At 41.9% G+C, this 21339-nt stretch overlaps 1 protein-coding gene and 1 long non-coding RNA gene across 2 annotated transcripts in view; one reads left to right on the top strand and one right to left on the bottom strand.

The window, feature by feature from the left end:
- The window catches only part of LOC123141038 (alpha-glucan water dikinase, chloroplastic), a 12127-nt gene extending 3391 nt beyond the window's left edge, over positions 1–8736 (top strand). Inside the window, exons 5-30 of the mRNA XM_044560287.1 lie at positions 1801–1892; positions 1983–2286; positions 2374–2481; positions 2545–2643; positions 2725–2859; positions 2961–3058; positions 3143–3277; positions 3423–3585; positions 3691–3780; positions 3865–4050; positions 4266–4328; positions 4400–4462; positions 4551–4610; positions 4735–4887; positions 4987–5070; positions 5282–5458; positions 5537–5643; positions 5780–5993; positions 6092–6195; positions 6289–6427; positions 6580–6705; positions 7209–7319; positions 7500–7598; positions 7682–7948; positions 8037–8152; positions 8245–8736. Coding sequence (XP_044416222.1) covers positions 1801–1892; positions 1983–2286; positions 2374–2481; positions 2545–2643; positions 2725–2859; positions 2961–3058; positions 3143–3277; positions 3423–3585; positions 3691–3780; positions 3865–4050; positions 4266–4328; positions 4400–4462; positions 4551–4610; positions 4735–4887; positions 4987–5070; positions 5282–5458; positions 5537–5643; positions 5780–5993; positions 6092–6195; positions 6289–6427; positions 6580–6705; positions 7209–7319; positions 7500–7598; positions 7682–7948; positions 8037–8152; positions 8245–8449 — 3498 coding nt within the window. The 3' untranslated portion in view covers positions 8450–8736. The remainder of the gene's footprint in view (positions 1–1800; positions 1893–1982; positions 2287–2373; positions 2482–2544; positions 2644–2724; positions 2860–2960; positions 3059–3142; positions 3278–3422; positions 3586–3690; positions 3781–3864; positions 4051–4265; positions 4329–4399; positions 4463–4550; positions 4611–4734; positions 4888–4986; positions 5071–5281; positions 5459–5536; positions 5644–5779; positions 5994–6091; positions 6196–6288; positions 6428–6579; positions 6706–7208; positions 7320–7499; positions 7599–7681; positions 7949–8036; positions 8153–8244) is intronic.
- Positions 885–10543, bottom strand: LOC123141051 (uncharacterized). Its single transcript, XR_006470139.1, has 3 exons — positions 10225–10543; positions 9986–10133; positions 885–3309 (listed from the first exon to the last, which is right to left on the bottom strand). It is a non-coding gene; the product is annotated as an uncharacterized lncRNA (long non-coding RNA).
- Between the last annotated feature and the right edge of the window lie 10796 nt (positions 10544–21339).

Genomic DNA, 21339 nt, shown 5'->3' with positions numbered 1-21339 from the left:
ATTCATATCGGTGTCACAAATTAATATACGAAAGCATGTCACTATATTTTATCTTTTCTTATTTTCTCACATGGGGATGTGATTTAAATATACTTTAAGGCGTAATGCGTCTAAAATTTTACTTTCATTACAAACATAGTCTAACTTTAGCACACTACATGCACATTTTTCATGGGTATACATTACAATTGTAGAAGAAAAAAGACTATTGTTAATATTAATGATATGCTCAATTATCATAAATAATTGATCAAAATATTTAATATTATTTTGATAAATAAAACCGAGTTATAAGTAAGTATGGAAGTTCAATATAAATATTTAATTTGTTAGACTTGATTCATGACTACTTTTGTTTGAATCGGCTCACAAAAATTCACGGTGGTAATAAGTCAGAAGTGTCAATAGGTGACGTAATAGTCGTAGATATATGTTTTGCTTAATCTCAGCTTTATTTTCCCGGGATGATTTTTGTGTGAAACTGAGGAGAAAATGTGTAATTATTGGCGTCATCCCTATCTATGTATCAATAATGGAACATCATCTTTTTATATCACAATAATTATATTATTGCATTTTAAATACTATATAATTATTCTATATCACAACACGTGATATTTTAAATTTAAAAAAAAGCATATTTGAGCATTATCTTTTGTACATACATGTCAATGAAAATTGTGAAATTAAAAGTGATTTAATGAAAAAATATTATTATTTCCACCCGAACATTTTAAACAATTATTTTTCATTCCAAAATACATGTAAGTTTGGACATTGACAGTCTCCATCGCAACATTTGTTTCTTACCTTATATTTATATATTAATAAAATTTCTTAAGAAATGTATATTATAGAAATATTTTCCTGGCAAATCTAAAAATGTGATTTTTACCTTACCAATGTTAACACTTTACAATATTTTAATAATCAAAGTTCTTTTATATATTTTACGCTTTCTTTAGAGTCATGTATTCGGAGGTAGTACCACATTAGACATGGTCACAACATCTATCAAACATATACATGACAACGTATTTAACACTATGTTAGGTAAGAGATTGCAAATATTGTAAATACATGACAAAGTGTCAAAGATAGTGCACTTTCTTTTATACAATACCATATACTCCCTCTGTTCCTAAATATAAGTCTTTTTAGAGATTTCAGTATGGACTACATACCGAGCAAAATGAGTGAATCTACGCCCTAAAATATGTCTATATACATCCCTATGTAGTCTATATTGAAATCTTTAAAAAGACTTGCATTTATGTACGGATGGAGTACTCCCTCTAATCCATATTAATTATCCCTCGCTTAGTACAAGTTTCTTATACAAAACAAAAGATAAAGTAATTTTGTGGATGGACTCCTAGTCCAGTGGCCAGAGCGCAATGGATGGACTCCTAGTCCAGTGGCCAGAGCGCAATGGCGTCTCATAACCCACGCGAACCTTGGGTAGAATGTTGTTGTCTCACATTCTCCTTCTTAATTAAAAAGCCCCCATACTGGTCTTTTTTTTTGATAAAGCAACTTTTTGTTATACAACAAATCTTTGATTACATGTTGCTAGCAAGTCATAATTTTTGCGAATAGTAGAAGCCTACATAGAAATTATGCTGAACGAAGTTCCCATGCTTGTGAATCTGTGTGCTAGACAACACTAGGAATGGCGTACATGCCAAAATAAATATCAATTCTCTCGCAAATTATAAATGTCAATTCTTACTCAGAGATTATGATCAACTGATGTTACATCAATTTATTTGCTGACTTATTTTGTCTTCTGAATACCAGTCTGGTTCCAATTCTACACTGAAAATCGAGATAGACGATCCAGCTCTCCAATCAATCGAGTTTGTTCTCGTCGATGAGGCACAGAACAAATGGTCAGTGTGGCATTCAAGATCGTCGTCCCGTTTTACATCTTTACCCATGTGTATGATGCCAACAAACCTACTTGCCTCTTCATTGAACAGGTTCAAAAATAACGGCGAGAACTTCCTAATCCATATACGACCAGGCCACCATCAGGCACAGCATTCTGCTCCTGCAGCAACAAACCAAAACTTCTCATCTGAAAGGGTCACACGCAAAAACAGAGATGTCATGCAACTCCTCAGTAAACACACATCCAGTTCCACTGACGTAAATAAGGCACCAGAAGCTACTCCAGATCGGAATCCCACGGTTCTTGATCTCTTCCTGAAGTCACTACAAGAGAAGAATGGTTGCCAAGTCCTCTGCAAAAAGGTCTTCAAACTGGGCGAAAAGGAGATCATGGTTAGTTCAGATAGATATTCTACACCTTAATCTTATGCTTCTAGCCTCATATTGCAATGCGGGCTAAACTATTCTCCCTTTTTGAAGGCATCGATGTCAGAAGTACAAGGAAAGTTCAAAGTTCACTTGGCCACAAATCACGCCGAGCCACTTATTCTCCACTGGGCACTGGCAAAGAAGGCTGGAGAGTGGAAGGTAAAATCATCACAAGATTCCAGGTAAGATTAACAACGAGACTAACATGTAAACTTTTTCCAGGCACCTCCTCCAGGTGTGCCACCTGCTGGTTCGACATTGCTTGAACTGGCATGTGAGAGTTCATTCTCTGATGCTGAACTAGATGGTTTGCATTACCAGGTAAACATAATTTATCATTGCAGTATTTGTTTCCACTTTGTAATGGTGTTTACATTTGATGGAACTTTTTGACATGTCAAGGTTCTGGAGATAGAGCTTGATGCCGACAGCTATAAGGGGATGCCTTTTGTCCTCCGGTCTAATCAAACATGGATAAAGAACAATACCTCTGACTTTTACCTTGATTTTAGCAGGAGAGCTGCCAAGACTTCAGAGGTGACTTTACACTTCAGCTTTCGACCATATTTCATTTTCTCCCCAATATTAGCCAAGAGTTCCTTCAAAAGTGCTAACAAAATCTCATACCTGCCATGCAGCAGAAGGATAGTAGTGATGCTGGTAAAGGGACTGCAAAGGCTTTGCTAGAAACAATAGCCGATCTAGAGGGAGAGGCCCAAAAATCTTTTATGCATAGGTAAAATGCTAAATGGTGACTATAGTCTATAGTAACACGGGTAGTTCTCTGGTAGATCAATAAACTGGTGTTATTCCTCTACAGATTCAATATAGCATCCGACCTAGTTGAACAAGCAAAAGATGTGGGACAATTGGGTCTTGCTGGACTACTGGTTTGGATGAGATTCATGGCCACGAGGCAACTTATCTGGAACAAGAATTATAATGTGAAGCCACGGTATGCACTTTGTATCCCTCATTTCATCAACCCTACAAAGAAAAAAAAATCATAATAAGCTCAGTAGAATGATAATTATAGCATTTCCACCAAACAGAACTCAAGTAGCTTTAATAACATGTTGCCCCTTCTTACAATTATGCAGTGAGATTAGCCAAGCACAAGATAGGTTCACAGACAATCTTGAAAGTCTCTACAGAACGTATCCACAGTACAGGGAGATGCTAAGAATGATATTGGCCGCAGTAGGTCGTGGAGGTCAGGGTGATGTCGGTCAACGTATTCGTGATGAGATTTTAGTAATACAGGTAAGTTTATTCAACCACTTTCATTTGCTGATTTGTTGATGAAAGAGTACACGATACAGGAATAGTATTTTTTTGCGGGGTGTACATCAGTTGTTTTCATTGTAGAGAAACAATAACTGCATGGGTGGAATGATGGAAGAATGGCATCAAAAACTACACAACAATACAAGCCCAGACGATGTGGTGATTTGCCAGGTAAGGCATTCATATTTGGATTCTTAGCACCGTAAGGAATTCAGACTTTACGGTACGTATATGACTATATCTCATGTTTTGCAGGCACTGATGGACTATATGAACAGTGACCTTGACATCAAAGTTTATTGGGATACTTTAAACAAAAATGGCATAACAAAGGAAAGATTAGCAAGCTACGACCACCCTATTCACTCAGAGCCAAATTTAACGAGGGACCAGAAGGAGGGTCTACTACGTGACTTAACAAACTACATGAGAAGCCTCAAGGTCAGCTTCATTGTGAAAGATATGCTAGTATGTAGCACATAATCTTGCTTAGAAACATCAAGATGGCTGGTAACTCCAGACCTTTTGTTTTGTAAAGTTCTACTCATCTCCATATGGAAGAAAATGCGAACATGATATAGTGATGTATTTATGGAAATGCCATTTTGCTTATCTTTACTTGACTGTTATGTGTGACTATAATTCTAATATCACAGGCTGTTCACTCCGGTGCTGATCTAGAATCTGCTATAGGAACCTGTACAGGGTACACGTCAGAGGTACCATGATATATCAGCTAAATTATTGAAACCATGCTCGTATTAGTTATGACAATATTTCCTTGTTACAGAGTCAGGGTTTCATGGTCGGTGTCGAAGTGAATCCTGTGAAGGGATTACCATCTGGATTTTCTGTAAATATGCTTAAACTTCCCTTTTAATACATTATTATTTGTAGCATATGAAGGCATGTTTGTGTTGATATTCATCATTTGGGCACAGGAATTGCTTAAGTTTGTCCTTGAGCACATTGAGGATAAATCAGTGGAATCGCTTGTTGAGGTAACACTGCTGTTTGAAGACTCCTTACTCACATCAAATTTTCAGGCATTCATTTTCCTATTGCACCAGTGCTATTAAACAATACACACATTATAGTTCAGTAGTATTAATTGCTACCTTACAGGGTCTCTTGGAGGCAAGAGCTGCGCTTCGCCCTTTGCTCCTTGGCTCAACGGATCGCTTGAAGGATCTCATATTTTTGGACATTGCTCTTGATTCTACTGTTAGGACAGCAGTTGAAAGGTCATATGAAAATCTGAACAATGCATCACCTGAGGTTAACTAAACATATCTCGCTGTTTCTTCCCATTTACAAAGATAAATGTTTGTTACTTTGGCATGCGTACTGTCTCATAATCATCTCCTTTTCATCCAGAAACTCATGTACTTCATCGGTCTAGTTGTTGAAAATCTTGCGTTGTCCACCGATGACAATGAGGATCTCCTATACTGCTTAAAGGTACAAACTTCCGCACAACCATGATTTTGTTGTGTGTTATTTTGATCTTACACTTAAAGTTGAGCAAGGTGCATTCAAAGAAAACAATTATGATTTGGTGATCAAACAACTCCCTTTTGCTTGTAAAACCACATGTTGATAGTACAAATGGACAAATATATTTTTTGTTGGTCTTGCTGCACATGACAGTGTTCTTATTTGTCTCTTAAAGGGATGGAACCATGCACTTGAAATGTCAAACAAATCTGATAATCAGTGGGCATTGTATGCAAAAGCATTTCTAGACAGAACTAGACTTGCACTTGCAACCAAGGGAGAAGAATACCATAATATTCTTCAGCCTTCAGCAGAATACCTTGGTTCGTTACTTGGAATTGAGAAATGGACAGTAAGTGCTTCCATCAATCATAATTTATTTTACTTTATTTTCCTATCCGCATACATGTATTAAATATCATATCTACAGCTTGACATATTTACGGAGGAAATTATCCGTAGTGGATCAGCCGCTTCATTGTCATTACTCCTCAATCGTCTTGACCCTGTTCTTAGGAACGTTGCAAACCTAGGAAGGTAAGACACATAATTTTATTGCTGCCACTACAATATCTATAATAGTCTTGCGTTATTGTACCTTTTAAGATGATAACCTCAAAGTTATATGGAAGCTGATCCCAATCTCTAAATAGCATCTTATATATTTTAACAGTTGGCAGATCATAAGCCCAGTTGAAGTAGCGGGGTATGTGGTTGCCGTAGACCAATTGCTCACTGTTCAAGACCAATCTTATGACAAGCCCACAGTTTTGGTGGTAAAAGGTGTCAAGGGAGAAGAGGAAATACCTGACGGTGTTGTCGCCGTCCTTACTCCAGATATGCCCGATGTATTGTCCCATGTCTCAGTTCGAGCAAGGAATAGCAAGGTCATCTCTCTTAACAAAACCGTTTGGACGCTAATAAGTATATTTATTACTCTAGTCTACCATATATGCTAGATAATAATCGATCTCTTCCTTTGAAGGTATTGTTTGCCACATGCTTTGACCCAAATATCTTCTCTGAACTGCAACAAAATGAAGGCAAGGTACTTTCACTAAAGCCAGGTTCTGTAGATATAAACTACAGGTAATATTTATTCTTTACAACGTAGCCATACCAAGTCATCGCCGAGAATTTTATTTGATATGCCTAACATCTACCTGTCTGCACATTTAATAGAGAGATTGCAGAGAATGAACTTCTAGTTTCAAGTTCCCCTGATACAGCAGATGGCCAATCAGCACCATCTCTGTCACTAGTGAAGAAGCAATTTGTTGGAAAGCACGCAATATCTGCTGATGAATTCTCTGATGAAAAGGTCATTACTCCAATGCCATTCTGAATTTCTGATCTTACCTATGGATCATGCATCTTTACTTTCTGAAAGTGACCATACCAGGGAGCATATTCATATTCTATCACAAATAAATTATGCATATTTTGAATTATTCAAGTGTACTTTTTTATTAGGTCGGAGCTAAATCTCGGAATATAGCTTACCTCAACGGAAAGGTGCCATCATGGGTCAGTGTCCCAACGTCAGTTGCACTCCCATTTGGAACGTTCGAAACAGTTTTGTCTGATACGACTAACAAGGTTGGTATCATATCACTAGATTAATCTCTCGCAAATGCATCATACTAAGCATCACATGGCTTTCACTTCTTACCAAAAAAGGCTTTCTCCCCGCTTTATATATAAAGCAAACCACCGAGCACAAGGTTCAACAAGGTACCAACAAGCGGAACACACACACACAGCCACCGCACGCAGAGTCTCACAATACAACAGCCACACGCACACACACCAAACAGAGAAGGTTCTGTTAGGGCATAGCTCAACAAGCCCAACACACATAAAAAGGACGCACAAACATAGGTGGCGGCGTTCACTTCTTAAACTCTACTTCTGAAGCAATACTATGCATTTATTGTTTTTCTAAACTATATAGCATGTTTGACGCAACTACTAAAAAAATTCTTGGTGAACTGTCAGATGTCTACTATTCAAAGACCATGTTAAGTTATAGTGTGGTTTTCGAGAACTACTGAACTGGCATAATAATACTCAATGCATTTATGGTCCATTTCAATTGGCAGGAAGTAGCCCAAAAGGTACAGATCCTAACGGACAAGCTCAATCAAGGAGAATTTGGTGCTCTTAATGAAATCCGAAATGTTCTGCTGAACCTAACAGCTCCTACTGATCTGGTAACAAACTATTCCCTACTTGCAAGGGTTCTTTGTAACATAATCCTACTTGAACAGTTCCTATGTAAGCTCCCAAATTCAACTGCAACAGCTTGTTTTTGCAACATAATCCTACTTGTAACAGTTCCTTTGTAAGCTCCCTAATTCAAAATCTGAATTATTACACTGATTTATTTTCAGGTGAAGGAACTCAAGGAGAAGATGCAAGGTTCTGGAATGCCATGGCCTGGAGATGAAGGTGAACAGCGTTGGGAACAAGCATGGATGGCAATCAAAAAGGTGACATAGCTGATACTAGAATTCATTATAGACAATATTCAGAAATTAGCGAGACTGAAAAATCCCGTCTTGCATACTGTCAGGTGTGGGCCTCAAAATGGAATGAAAGAGCGTACTTCAGCACCCGGAAAGTGAAGCTTGATCATGCCAACCTTTGCATGTCGGTTCTTGTGCAAGAAGTTGTGAGTGCAGACTACGCCTTCGTGATACATACTACCAACCCATCATCTGGAGAGTCTTCAGAGATATACGCTGAAGTTGTTAAAGGGCTTGGGGAGACCCTTGTGGGAGCCTTTCCTGGTCGTGCAATGAGCTTCGTCTGCAAGAAGGATAATCTTGACTCTCCCAGGGTAAACCAATATTACTAGCAATTATTATTTTCTCCGTACTGTCCCTGAGTGAAGGTGTTATATGAGTTTACTAAAAAAATTGTTTTAGGTATTGGGATATCCAAGCAAGCCAATTGGCCTCTTCATAAAGAAGTCGGTCATCTTCCGTTCTGACTCAAATGGTGAGGACTTGGAAGGCTATGCTGGGGCTGGACTCTATGACAGGTGACTGAAAATCTTTCATGATACACGATTGTACATTTTAAATTCTCTTTTCTATGGGGGTTGCAGGTAATCATTTGCTGTTCTTTCTGTAGTGTGCCTATGGACAAGGAAGAAGAAGTGATTCTTGACTACACAAATGATCCCCTCATTACAGATTGCAGTTTCCGTAACTCAATACTCTCAAACATTGCTCGTGCTGGTCATGCTATTGAGGAGCTCTATGGGTCTCCACAGGATATTGAAGGAGTGGTGAAGGATGGAAAGATCTACGTTGTGCAGACACGGCCACAAATGTGATTTACTGTTTGCGAAAGTACGGTATAGAATATGCATGACAACCCGTGCATCCTATAGAGTTCCACAATTGTGCAATGTACTAAAACATGCACATACATTTTTGGTGTTGGTATACGATGGCGAACTAGAGAATAAAAAAAGGAGGGTGTGAGTTATCCCCCAGCATATAGAACTACAGAGTAATAAGAGTGCACTACGAAGAAACCTGTCCATATAAGAAGTTCCAAAGATCTCTGACAGAAAAGAATGCAGCCTGCAAATGAAGATTAGAAGCGCTATTGCTTGAAAGAGAAGCACTGCTCTTGGGATGACTGAGATAAACAGATCAAATCTATTTCTACTGATTTCAGGCCATTAAAAGAAACAAAGGTAACTGAGTTGTAACAAGGTAACTGGTAATGGCTGGCAGTTATTGGCTATTGCAGATAAGTTCCACAAAATCCTCTGGTTCCTCGACCGGTGGATTATGGTCCATGGTCATAGGGTTTGTGCTAGTATGGTGGAGATGCAACTGTGAGGCAGGTTCAATGTACATGGCCTCAGGTTTCTCTTTCTTTTTGTGTAAGTCGATCGGTTTGAATGTTTGTCATTGTGTTTAATAATAAATAAAATGTTTGCGTCAATTGATGCAGAGACCGGGGGTTTTCCTCTTTCCAGAAAGAATTCTCTTGGCCACCTGTCCTTCTAATTCTTCAACACCAGAGCTTCCCACCTAAATGTTTTCACATAATTGCTTTAGTCCAGGTGATAATGTGTGCGAATCATCACCTCGACATCCCAGGGTTGAGACAAAATGTATTATTACACTAAAAATTTTTGAATTCAAAGTTCGTTTGGAAGTTCCGAGCGGAAAAATACTGAAAGTATTAAGATTTTCTGGAAACTGGTTCTCTTGTTCCCTCGCAAAAAAAAATTTGAGAAAAAAAAAACTTGTTCAAACACGTGCCTAGATCGAAGTCATCCTTTGCATGGGAAAAAACCTCAATTCTCTAATAACCTATTGTCGAATCCCACTAACACGACTCTCCTCCATCCAATATGCCCCCATCTGTGATATTCAGGTGGCTCATCAAGGACAATCTCAATACAAAGGCTAAATTGTTCTGCAGAAACATCTCCCAGTGCCACCTCTTGAAAATTTGGAATGCCCACAACGCCAAAGTGTTCAGGAATGTGGATTGCATGGACTTGTTGTCTGCACCCTAACCACACTGTTTGGACTTGTATGTTTAAAGAACTTAGTGACAAGATCGTCGCTATGTCTTGGAAGCAATACCTGTCCTCACATGCTTAGTGAGAAGGTCACATGCTTCATGCTTGTGTACCCCTATACAAATTTCGCTCTGGTTAATGTATTCAGGTGGTCTGGTGCCTATTTACCAAAATGCATAAGCTTCTAGCATGAATCAAACGGATAGACACAACATAAGTCATTGTTGACTCAAATTAAATTCAACAGATATGATCTACATTAATCAATTAAAAAACGCCATAAAATTGCGACAACAATGACGACAGGGGACATAATGCTCTCACCTGATTCCTGAAACAAGTGGACAGAAGATGAGAAAGCATCCTGGCAAGAAAACATTCCTTCATCACCCACCACTCAAGGTAACTCCTTTCAGGGTGAGAAGACAAGGCAACTCCATGTCTCACTCTGCACCTTCATAATGCCTGCAGTCTGCAGATCAGCGGCAGACACTATAATATGGTCAAGCGTAAAGTTCTTCTTGGTATACATCAGAACTTAAGCCGCTATACATTTTCTGTACCTTGCCCATGTATTATCGAAAGAAGTACCTCGCTGGGGTCCTGTGAGCACCATCAGAAGCAGGGAGCATTACGTCGAACACCTTGCAGCCATGGCGTCCACACGAGAGCCCGCGGATGCCCCGGCCGGTACACACGCCGAGTGCCGACTACCGGAAAGGATGAGGCGGAAAACACACAGCGCCGCCCGGCCGTCCTCCCTCCTCCTCCGGTGCTCCCGACCTCGCCGGCCGCCGCTGGTCTACTCTCCAGAAGTCTACTGCAGGCCCGGGCTGACGGTCTGGCGCGTCCATTCCTTTCCTCCCTGTACCGGGCCTTCAGTTTGGCCCAGTATATCAAGGTAACGCGAGAACGATGTCGGATACATTTAGTACCACACCGCTTACGAACAGGGACCCAGACCGATTTATAACCTGGTTTCTAGACATTGTGTTCACCATTCAGCATGGATGGTGAGCTACCTTAAAAACGATGAACAATCAATAATTGTGATTTCATCATGGTTTTGCTCATTCAAGGGTGATTTCCTTGACATGAGCACATGACATGTTTACTTGCACATCGACATGGTGTGCATTAGCTTTTTTTTCTATGTCTGTCTAAAACTAACTTTTTTTATGTCCAGACTAAAATGATACATTTGACTTTTTTTTAATTCATTGTGGATACAAGTTTTTTTCCTCTGCTTTGATTTCTTATTTCACTATTTTGGGGTATCAGAAAGAATATATCTTCTATAACACTATGCTTTCTATTTTTAAAGAGCACACATTTAATTGAGGTCTTCAATTGAAATTGGGTCATTCAATTTTGACCGAGACAATAATTTCTCAAAGCTCTCTCGTTCAATTCTTTTATACTATACACTATACTTCCCAATTTTAAGTCCACAAAAACAATTGAGGTCTTCAATTTAGAATTAGATCAGTCGGTTTTGACCGGGTCGGCGATTATCAAATAGCTCTCCCATTTAATTCTTTTAGTTTACTATGTTCACTGACTTTGAAGCTCTTTCATTAAACTAAGGTATTCAATTTTGAATTTGGTTACGATTTTGACCATGCCAACGACCCTTCATAACTTTTTAACGATACATGCGTTGCACGCCCACGCTTACAAGTTCCTTTAAAAATTGCCATGCAACGATAAAAGAGAATTGACATGTTATAGAAAAACATTTGCGATGGTATAGTAGACAAAAATTTCTTACATGTCCAATAAATTGTCATGCTACAACAGGACAAAGTTGTCATCATGTGTTCAGAATTTCAGTAATTGCCATGCTACATCATAGATGAATGTCATGCTACACATGGATTGTTTAGGGAGGGTAGCCGGGAGCAAACGTTTGTGTCGTTCACTCCAAAGGGTGGATCGAAGCGAGTGGTGTGCACACAAAGATTGCCACATGTCATACTTTGAGATTCGTGCGTTGAATCAGGCGTACCATAAAGAAGTTCACTAAAAACCGAAAACTGTTAGTAGGAAACATCGGCTCTGTAACATTTTTTGATATTTTTTTGGTTTCATAACAAAAAAAAAATATGCCATAAGCTATTTTTCCTTCACGAACCGATCTGTAGTTGGATGGTTAGGAGGACAATTATCTACCCAAACACCCAGGGTTCAAGTCCTAGACTTGACAACGATGCTCGTATTTTTCTGAATTTATTTTAGGTCTTTCAGCGATGTGCTTTACCGAAAAAGGCTTTCGCCCTGCTTTATATTATAAAGCCACCGCACAACAAGTATCTAACAAGGTCCAACACAAACCACGCACACACACACACGGAGGTCCACAGGAACAAATAGTACAAGAAAGGGTCAATGCTGAGGGCACAGCACAACAAGCCCTAAACCCAAAACACACACGCCAAATAGCCGCCAGTCGGTCTAGTCAGGCTCAGGAGGAGGAGGCGGCAGCGGGGGAGCCACGCGGAGCGCCATCGAGCAAAGATCGGAGAGGAGGGTGGTGATGACGTCCCGGTCCTGGGGGCGGCTAAACGGCCGCCAAAGCTGCAGTTAACCACACAGTTTGAAGATTGCGTCAGTCGCACGTCGGAGGGTGATAACCCACAAGTGTAGGGGATCGCAACAGCTTTCGAGGGTAAAGTATTCAACCCAAATTTATTGATTCGACACAAGGGGAGCCAAAGAATATTCTTGAGTATTAGCAGTTGAGTTGTCAATTCAACCACACCTGGATAACTTAGTATCTGCAGCAAGATATTTAGTAGCAAAGTAGTATGATAATAAAGGTAATAGTAGCAAAAGTAAAGATAATAGTTTTGGGGGTTTTGTAGTTGTTGTAACAGTAGCAACGGAAAAGTAAATAAGCGAAGAACAATATGTTAAAAGCTTGTAGGCAATGGATCAGTGATGGATAATTATGCCGGATGCGATTCCTCATGTAATAGCTATAACATAGGGTGACACAGAACTAGCTCCAATTCATCAATGTAACGTAGGCATGTATTTCGTAAATAGTCATACATGCTTATGAGAAAGAACTTGCATGACATCTTTTGTCCTACCCTCCCGTGGCAGCGGGGTCCTAGCGGAAACGAGGGGATATTAAGGCCTCCTTTTAATAGAGAACCGGAACAAAGCATTAGCACATAGTGAATACATGAACTCCTCAAACTACAATCATCACCGAGAAGTATCCCGATTATTGTCACTTCGGGGTTGTCGGATCATAACACATAATATGTGACTATAGACTTGCAAGATAGGATCAAGAACACACAAATATTCATGAAAACATAATAGGTTCAGATCTAAAATCATGGCACTCGGGCCCTAGTGACAAGCATTAAGCATAGCAAAGTCATAGCAACATCAATCTCAGAACATAGTGGATACTAGGGATCAAACCCTAACAAAACTAACTTGATTACATGGTAAATCTCATCCAACCCATCACTGTCCAGCAAGCTTATAATGGAATTACTCACGCACGACGGTGAGCATCATGAAATTGGTGATGAAGGATGGTTGATGATGACGACGGCGATGAATCCCCCTCTCCGGAGCCCCGAACGGACTCCAGATCAGCCCTCCCGAGAGAGATTAGGGCTTGGCGGCGGCTCCGTGTCGTAAAACGCGATGAAACTTTCTCTCTGATTTTTTTTCTCCCCGAACGTGAATACATGGAGTTGGAGTTGAGGTCGATGGAGGTCCAGGGGGCCCACGAGATAGGGGGCGCGCCCCCTGTCTCGTGGACAGGGTGTGGGGCCCCTGGTGTATTTCTTTCGCCCAATAATTCTTATTAATTCCAAAAAGTGCCTCCGTGGATTTTCAGGACGTTCCAAGAACTTTTCTTTTCTACACATAAAACAACATCATGGCAGTTCTACTGAAAATAGCGCCAGTCCGGGTTAGTTTCATTCAAATCATGCAAGTTAGAGTCCAAAACAAGGGCAAAAGTGTTTGGAAAAGTAGATACGTTGAAGACGTATCAACTCCCCCAAGCTTAAACCTTTGCTTGTCCTCAAGCAATTCAGTTGATAAACTGAAAGTGATAAAGAAAAACTTTTACAAACTCTGTTTACTCTTGTTGTTGTAAACATGAAAAGCCAGCATTCAAGTTTCAGCAAATATTATGAACTAACCATACTCACAATAACACTTAGGTCTCACAATTACTCATACCAATAGCATAATCAGCTAGCGAGCCATAATAATAAAACTCGGATGACAACACTTTCTCAAAACAATCATAACATGATATAACAAAATGGTATCTCGCTAGCCCTTTCTGAGACCGCAAAACATAAATGCAGAGCACCTTTAAAGATCAAGGACTGACTCAACATTGTAATTCATGGTAAAAGAGATCCAGTCAAGTCATACCCAATATAAACTAATAGTAATGAATGCAAATGACAGTGTGCTCTCTAGCGGGTGCTTTTTAATAAGAAGGGTGATGACTCAACATAAAAGTTAATAGATTGGCCCTTCGCAGAGGGAAGCAGGGATTTGTAGAGGTGCGAGAGCTTGATTTTAAAATAGATATTGAATAACATTTTGAGCGGCATACTTTCGTTGTCAATGCAACAACTATGAGATGGTTGTATCTTCCATACTACATGCATTATAGGCAGTTCCCAAGCAGAATGGTAAAGGTTTATACTCCCCCAACCACCAACAAGCATCAATCCATGGCTTGCTCGAAACAACGAGTGCCTCCAACTAACAACAGCCCTGGGGGAGTTTTGTTTAATTATTTTGATTTGCTTTGATCTTTTTGGATCATGGAACTAGGCATCCCGGTTACCGGCCCTTTCTCGTGAATGAGGAGCGGAGTCCACTCCTCTTGAGAATAACCCACCTAGCATGGAAGATATAGGCAGCCCTAGTTGTAACATGAGCTGCTCGGGCATACAAAACAGAATTTCATTTGAAGGTTTGGAGTTTGTCACATACAAATTTACTTCGAACGGCAGGTAAATACCGCATATTCAGGTATAGTGGACTCAAATGGAACAACTTTGGGGTTTAAGGAGCTGGATGTACAAGCACTATTCCCGCTTAGTACAGGTGAAGGCTAGCAAAAGACTGGGAAGCGACCAACTGAGAGAGCGACAACAGTCATAAACATGCACTAAAATTAATTCTCACTGAATACAAGCATGAGTAGGATATAATCCACCATGAACATAAATATCATGAAGGCTATGTTGATTTGATTCAACTACATGCGAGAACATGTGCCAAGTCGAGTCACTCAATTCATTCAAAGGAGGATACATCCCATCATACCACATCATAATCATTCTAATAGCATGTTGGCACGCAAGGTAAACCATTATAACTCATAGCTAATCAAGCATGACACAAGCAACTATAATCTCTAAATGTCATTGCAAATATGTTTACTTCATAATAAGCTGACTCGGAAACGATGAACTCATCATGTCGGGGATATACCTCGCGGTATGACCCGGCTGGAAGTATGACCCGGCCGGACTTGGCACTTCACCGTGGACCCGCCGGAGGACTGGCGACTCACGGGTCTGGCGGCTCACTGGTCAGACGACTCACGGATGACCCCGACGGCGGGTCACATGGAAGACTAGGCCCAAGGCATAGCGTGTCTCGCTCCCTGGTCATCGCAACATCAATACCAACCCAACTAGACGTAGGCCTTACCTTCATCGTAAGGGGCCGAACTAGTATAAACCCTCTCGTGTCCTTTGTCCCAATTTAACCCCTTCAAGATTCCTAGTTGCGATGGCTCCACAACTAAGTCCTTTCACGAGGACATCTGACGTGACAATTCCACGACAGTTGGCGCCCACCGTGGGGCCAGCGCACGGTGGATTTGAGTTCTTGAAGGGCAACTTCGAAGGGCTCAAGGGATACGTGGTGGGCCGGATGAGCAAGAGTCGTCGCGGCAAGATCTACATCGACGATGAAGGCTGGGGTCCCGACACCAGCTCAATTGAGTACGGATACCGGGTCCCTTCGGCGGAATCCATGTCTTCATCGGCCGGATCAGCGAGCCGGGCCCTGAGCCGGACAACTGCACCGACCTCGTCGAGACGGCTCAGCGTGCAAGGAAGGCCCGGACTCAACCTGTCTTAAGGCGTGCCTTCGTGGGCTGCATCCACGGAGAGGAACTTCCTGAGGGATCTGAAGATGGGGGTGAGACGGTTGTCCTCTCATACGGTGACTCATCCACCGGCTCAACAGATTCGTTGTATCAGGTGCAGGACGGCGCGCTCGGGGGCTGTTCCGATGGTAGCGGTATTCCGGACCCCTGTGAGCCGCCAAGATGGGCAGGGATCTACATGGCTGGGACTCAGCCCGGTGCAAACTCTACAGCTGCGGCAGCGATCACATCCGGGTTAGGAGCAGCCGGGGCAGGCGGCCCCGTGCGCCCACCGGCTCAGGTGCTGATGGACCTCATGGACAAGCTCACGGCCCTATTAACTGCCACAGTTATTCCTGCAGACAAAGATGAGCATGACGCAGTGGTAGCACAGGTGCGTGAGGAGATAGCTCAGGCCAAAGAGGCCTTGGCAGCTGAGGATACTAGACTAGCCGTGGAGCGGGAGGCTCTCGACGCCCGGGCACAGCGCTTGCAGTCAGAAGCTTACCAGCTCACGATGAGCTTAAATGCATCCAATGAGGAGGACCGGCTCAACCTCGGGAGGTGGTACCGCCTCATCTTCAGCGCGTTTAGTGGCTCTTCCCATGGAAGGTGATGACCCGGCGGTAGTGGAAACCCGGAGAGTCAGAGAGCTTCTTCAGACGGCCTTGGCTCAGACCGAGGAGAGGCTATGGGAGCTCGTAACAGCAGTTTGAAGCACATAAAGGCTCGTGAAGGGACGCACATCATCAGATCAACTGAGCATCTGCTATCTTTTTTGGTTAACAAAAATACCAGGTGATATCCTTTCAATTTATTTTTTATCAGTGCTTGTTAAATTTTTTGTGAAACAACAACTCTGCCATACAGTGTTGTCATCTGCAGGACAAAGTTATTTATTACAAAGCTGGTGTTATACCATGGGGGCGCAACACGTGTTAGCAACTTTTTGCACCGACGTTCGTCTGTGCCTGGCTACTCGAAGGACATGTGTATGAGCCGCCGCCCCCGTGGTCCGGATTACATCAACTCACCGGGACCACACTTGCAGTCGGTTCATCTGACCGTGCCCGCGCCGACTCAACCGTCCGCGCGCACGACTGACTCGTTTGTCCGCACGGCTTACAATGTCGCGGCTGGCTCATGCGTTCGCTTCGTCTTCTGAATGTCGCAGGTTTGACTCCGACATATATATCAACAAATCAAAGCCATGTATGCTTACACAAGCTGTCCAATGGACATATGTGAGCCGCCCCCGCTACGTTGAGCCGCCCCTGTCATGTTGAATGGATCATCCATCATCCGAACAAAATAGGTGATATCCATCTAAGTTTATTTTATTAGCACATGTTGTTTTTGTCAAAGAACAAGTTTATCTTTGCCTTGGTCTGTAATATTGTTTATGCAGGGCAATTATTTATGAAAAAAAGTGATATTATACCGCGGAGATGGAGGCATGCCAACATCTTTTGGCACAGGTGATCGTCGTTACTCAACGGACTCCCGCACCGGCTTACAACGCCGTGGCCGTCTCTCGCGATCATGCCGGCTTACAACAAGGAGGACAACTTGCCCGTCCGCACCGGCTTACAACGCCACGGCCGGTTCATCTGTCTATACCGCCTCTGATGTTACATTCGTCTTTACCATCCGTATCTCGCGGCCTGGTCTATATGAACACACCGAGCCGCACTTGTCTGGATGAGCTGTTTATTGAGTATGAGCAAGTCACTACTTGGGAAGCCGGTTTTCTTCCAACAAATTAGAGGCAAATTATCATATATTATCAGCCGCCGTCTGCACTGGATGGTTCAATGGGCAGGTGCACAAGTCGCCGCCACTACAGTTTGGTTAACTTCAAACAACTAGTTGGAAGGAGCCATTGGCTGAGTTGCTGACACGGCTCATACGGGATCATTTATAACCCGCCGCAGTCACCTCAACCTTTTGTGGATTCACATCGCGCTATCAACGCCAATGATGTACACCTTCTCCTATGTTCAAATATGGAGAATCTCAAGCCAACTCCTTGAGTCGTCTTGAGACTCGGGGGCTACAATGGTATGACTCGGCAAAATTAACCGGTTTCAATGGATTCAAGAACTCTGGGTCATTGGAGGGAAGGTAACTCGGTTCCAGAGGCTACCGCGATATTGGTGAAAACTTTAAGGGCCGCCAGAAAATATCCGGTTTAAAAAGAAGGATTCGGTTTAAAATCAGGTTCAAGAGACATCTCTCTCCCACAAAGCACCGAAGCTCTTAATATCCGATTTAAAAACCGGTTCAAGGGAAATTTATTTACCACAAGGCTTTGAAGCTCTCAAATCCGGTTCAAATCCGACTCAAGGTAAATTTATCTCTCACAAAGTTTTGAAGCTTTCACATCCGGTTTAAACTTCCGTTCAAAAAGAATTAATCTCTCGCAAGTTCGATTTTTCTCAGAAAAATTAAAGGTTGCCAAAGAACTTGCTGCCATGATGCGCGGTTCAAACATAGGTATCCTGCCTTACGGCTTACATTATTATGGTCACTTGGGGGCTTCCTGCTCATCGGGCATAGCTATCAGTACCCTCTTGATCGGTGCAATGCCAAAACTTATATGGTCACTTGGGGGCTTCCTGTTCAAACATAGGTTGTATTCGAACCAAAGAGAACATAACTGTCGATACTCTTTTGATTAGCAAACTGCTGAACCCACTTGGGAGCTTCTTGATCGTATCCGAATCATAGCTCAACCCCTTTGGGAATCGACGTGGATCGTATTCGAATCAGCGTCGTTAAACAACTCTTAAGGTCACTTGGGGGCTTCCTATTCAAACATAGGTCGTATTCAAACCAAAGAGAACATAGCTGTCGATACCCACTTGATCGGCATCGCCAACGCCACTGGGGGCTATATGATCGTATTCGAATCTTAGCTTAACCCCTTTGGAACGGTTTACTGATCATATTCGAATCAGAAGCCTTAAAATTTTTATCTATTTTTATACAATCAAAAGTATTTGAGTTGTCACAAATATCTTATGTGCCGGCTTTTACAGAGTTGAGTTATCAACTTCACTGTCCGGGTCACGTAAACCGGCGGTATCATTCAAAGGATCATAGGGATCTTGTGATCTACTTGTGTGCAGGATAAGACTACATTTGGGTGGTTACCCGCCCTGGCTTTTGACGTTAAGTCGCCAGGGCATTTGTTGTTTAAACTCTGTGCAGGATTTGCAAAACTATGACTTATATAAATGCTTCAGTCCAAGCTCATCACTGAAATTGGTGTCTCAAAAGGGTTATCAATTATTGATTTTCTCAAGGGCTATAGGCCACCGGGTTACAAAAATTCCGGCTTACAATGAATGCCCATTAAGTCTTCATCGGCCAAAAGCCGCCAGGTATTTAAACTCTGGATTTATTTGTCAACCGATGAGGTATTTACATCTTTAATAGCCAAAACTGGCTGGATTTTCATGATGATATTGAATGATCGAGGTTTTCATACCGGATTATATTATTCAAATCTTTAATAGCCAAAACATGGCTGGATTATTATTATGGTTATCAATAGCCAATATTATGATGGAGGTCTTCAAAGTCGCTTCAGCGCAATGGCTATTATTTTATTAATGGATATGATTTATTCTACAATGGAAGGAATAGTCCCGAGTTGCTGCAGGCTTACGACCCGGTACTTGGGGGCTATATTATTCAAATTGAGGGTACATCAAATATGCAAGTCTCACATCGCTGCAAGCATGCACCATGACACTTGGGGGCTAATGCAAAGTCATTTTTGCTCACCTCATTGAAGACCCGACTCATCACATTGTAATGAGCTGGCCCTTGGGGGCTACCAATTGCTCCTGTCAACAATTCAAGGTACACAAGTCTTAATCCATTATATTGAAAGGTCCACTACTCAGTTGGTAGAGTACAAAGCTCTTAACCTTATGGACGTGGGTTCGAGCCCCATGGTGAGGGTTACATCATATGATATTATTTTCAATGAAGTATATATAAAGTCCCAGCTCAGTATTATCTTACTAAGCCGGCCCTTGGGGGCTACACATTGCTGTTCAAATTTACATGGTTATATCTACAAAGTCCCTGCTCATTATTGCATAATGACCCGGCCCTTGGGGGCTACACTGGTTGAAATTTTCATGAGCATAAAGCAATTACAAGTCCCAGGTTGCTGCAAGCATGACAACCCGACACTTGGGGGCTACATGTGTGGAATATTCAGTTTATATGATTGAGATGAATAAACCGGATTTCTTAAAGGTTGCAACATATATTGGAGCAAGTCTTAAACCATCACTTTGTTCTGCTCAAGACTTGGGGGCTACAGGTAATATGGATATAAGGGAGAAAAATCTTCAAATTATCAGTTTTGAGCAAATCAGGAGGATCAATTACATAAACCGGTGTCAACAACAATTATGACCCGGCATCGTCTGTTTTATAATCCGGTAGTTTTTGGTAATGATAAACTAGCAAGTTTTACATCTTCAAGCCGACTGAATATCAGATGAGTATTTGAAGACCAAAATTATTTAGCCTAGCGCCTTGGAAGCCGACTCAAGTGGATTATTCTTCACAATATTTTTCTGTGAGAAACCAACATCAGCAAATTGAGTATGAAGCTAGCTTATTTGACCCGGATTTTCTAGATGAAGGAAATGATAATTGGACTTAAGGATAATCAGGTCCCGTCTCAGGAGAATATTTAACCCAGAGCACAAGGAATTAAGGATGATCAGGTGCCAGCATGCAAGAATTTTTAACCCAGAACACAATCTGTCAAAGTTGTTCTTGTGTTTGTTTTACAGGATCAGTTTAACATGGATAAATCCAAATTAAACTGGGGGCTAATGTCGGGGATATACCTCGCGGTATGACCCGGCCGGAAGTATGACCCAACCGGACTTTGCTCTTCACCGTGGACCCGCCGGAGGACTGGCGACTCACGGGTCTGGCGGCTCACTGGTCAGACGACTCACGGATGACCCCGACGGCGGGTCACATAGAAGACTAGGCCCAAGGCCCAGTAGGCGGGCTCATATTATGGTGGACCGGCTTAAGACAGAAGGCATGAGGAATATTTCCTTTACGAGGAAGCAAGACCCGTACATGTATCCGACTTGTAATAGAGAATAAGTTAGTTCAAATCCTAATAGGAATCTATGTTGGGGAACGTAGTAATTTCAAAAAATTTCCTACGCACACGCAAGATCATGGTGATGCATAGCAACGAGAGGGAAGAGTGTTGTCTACATACCCTTGTAGACCGTAAGCGGAAGCGTTAGCACAACGCGGTTGATGTAGTCGTACGTCTTCACGGCCCGACCGATCAAGCACCAAAACTATGGCACCTCCGAGTTCTAGCACACGTTCAGCTCGATGACGTCCCTCGAACTCCGATCCAACCGAGTGTCGAGGGAGAGTTTCGTCAGCACGATGGCATGGTGACGATCTTGATGTTCTACCGTCGCAGGGCTTCTCCTAAGCACCGCTACAATATTATCGA

The sequence above is a fragment of the Triticum aestivum genome, chromosome 1B, assembly GCF_018294505.1.
Source record: "Triticum aestivum cultivar Chinese Spring chromosome 1B, IWGSC CS RefSeq v2.1, whole genome shotgun sequence".
In the NCBI taxonomy this organism is placed as follows: domain Eukaryota; kingdom Viridiplantae; phylum Streptophyta; class Magnoliopsida; order Poales; family Poaceae; genus Triticum; species Triticum aestivum.
This window is presented reverse-complemented; position numbering and strand designations above follow the sequence as displayed.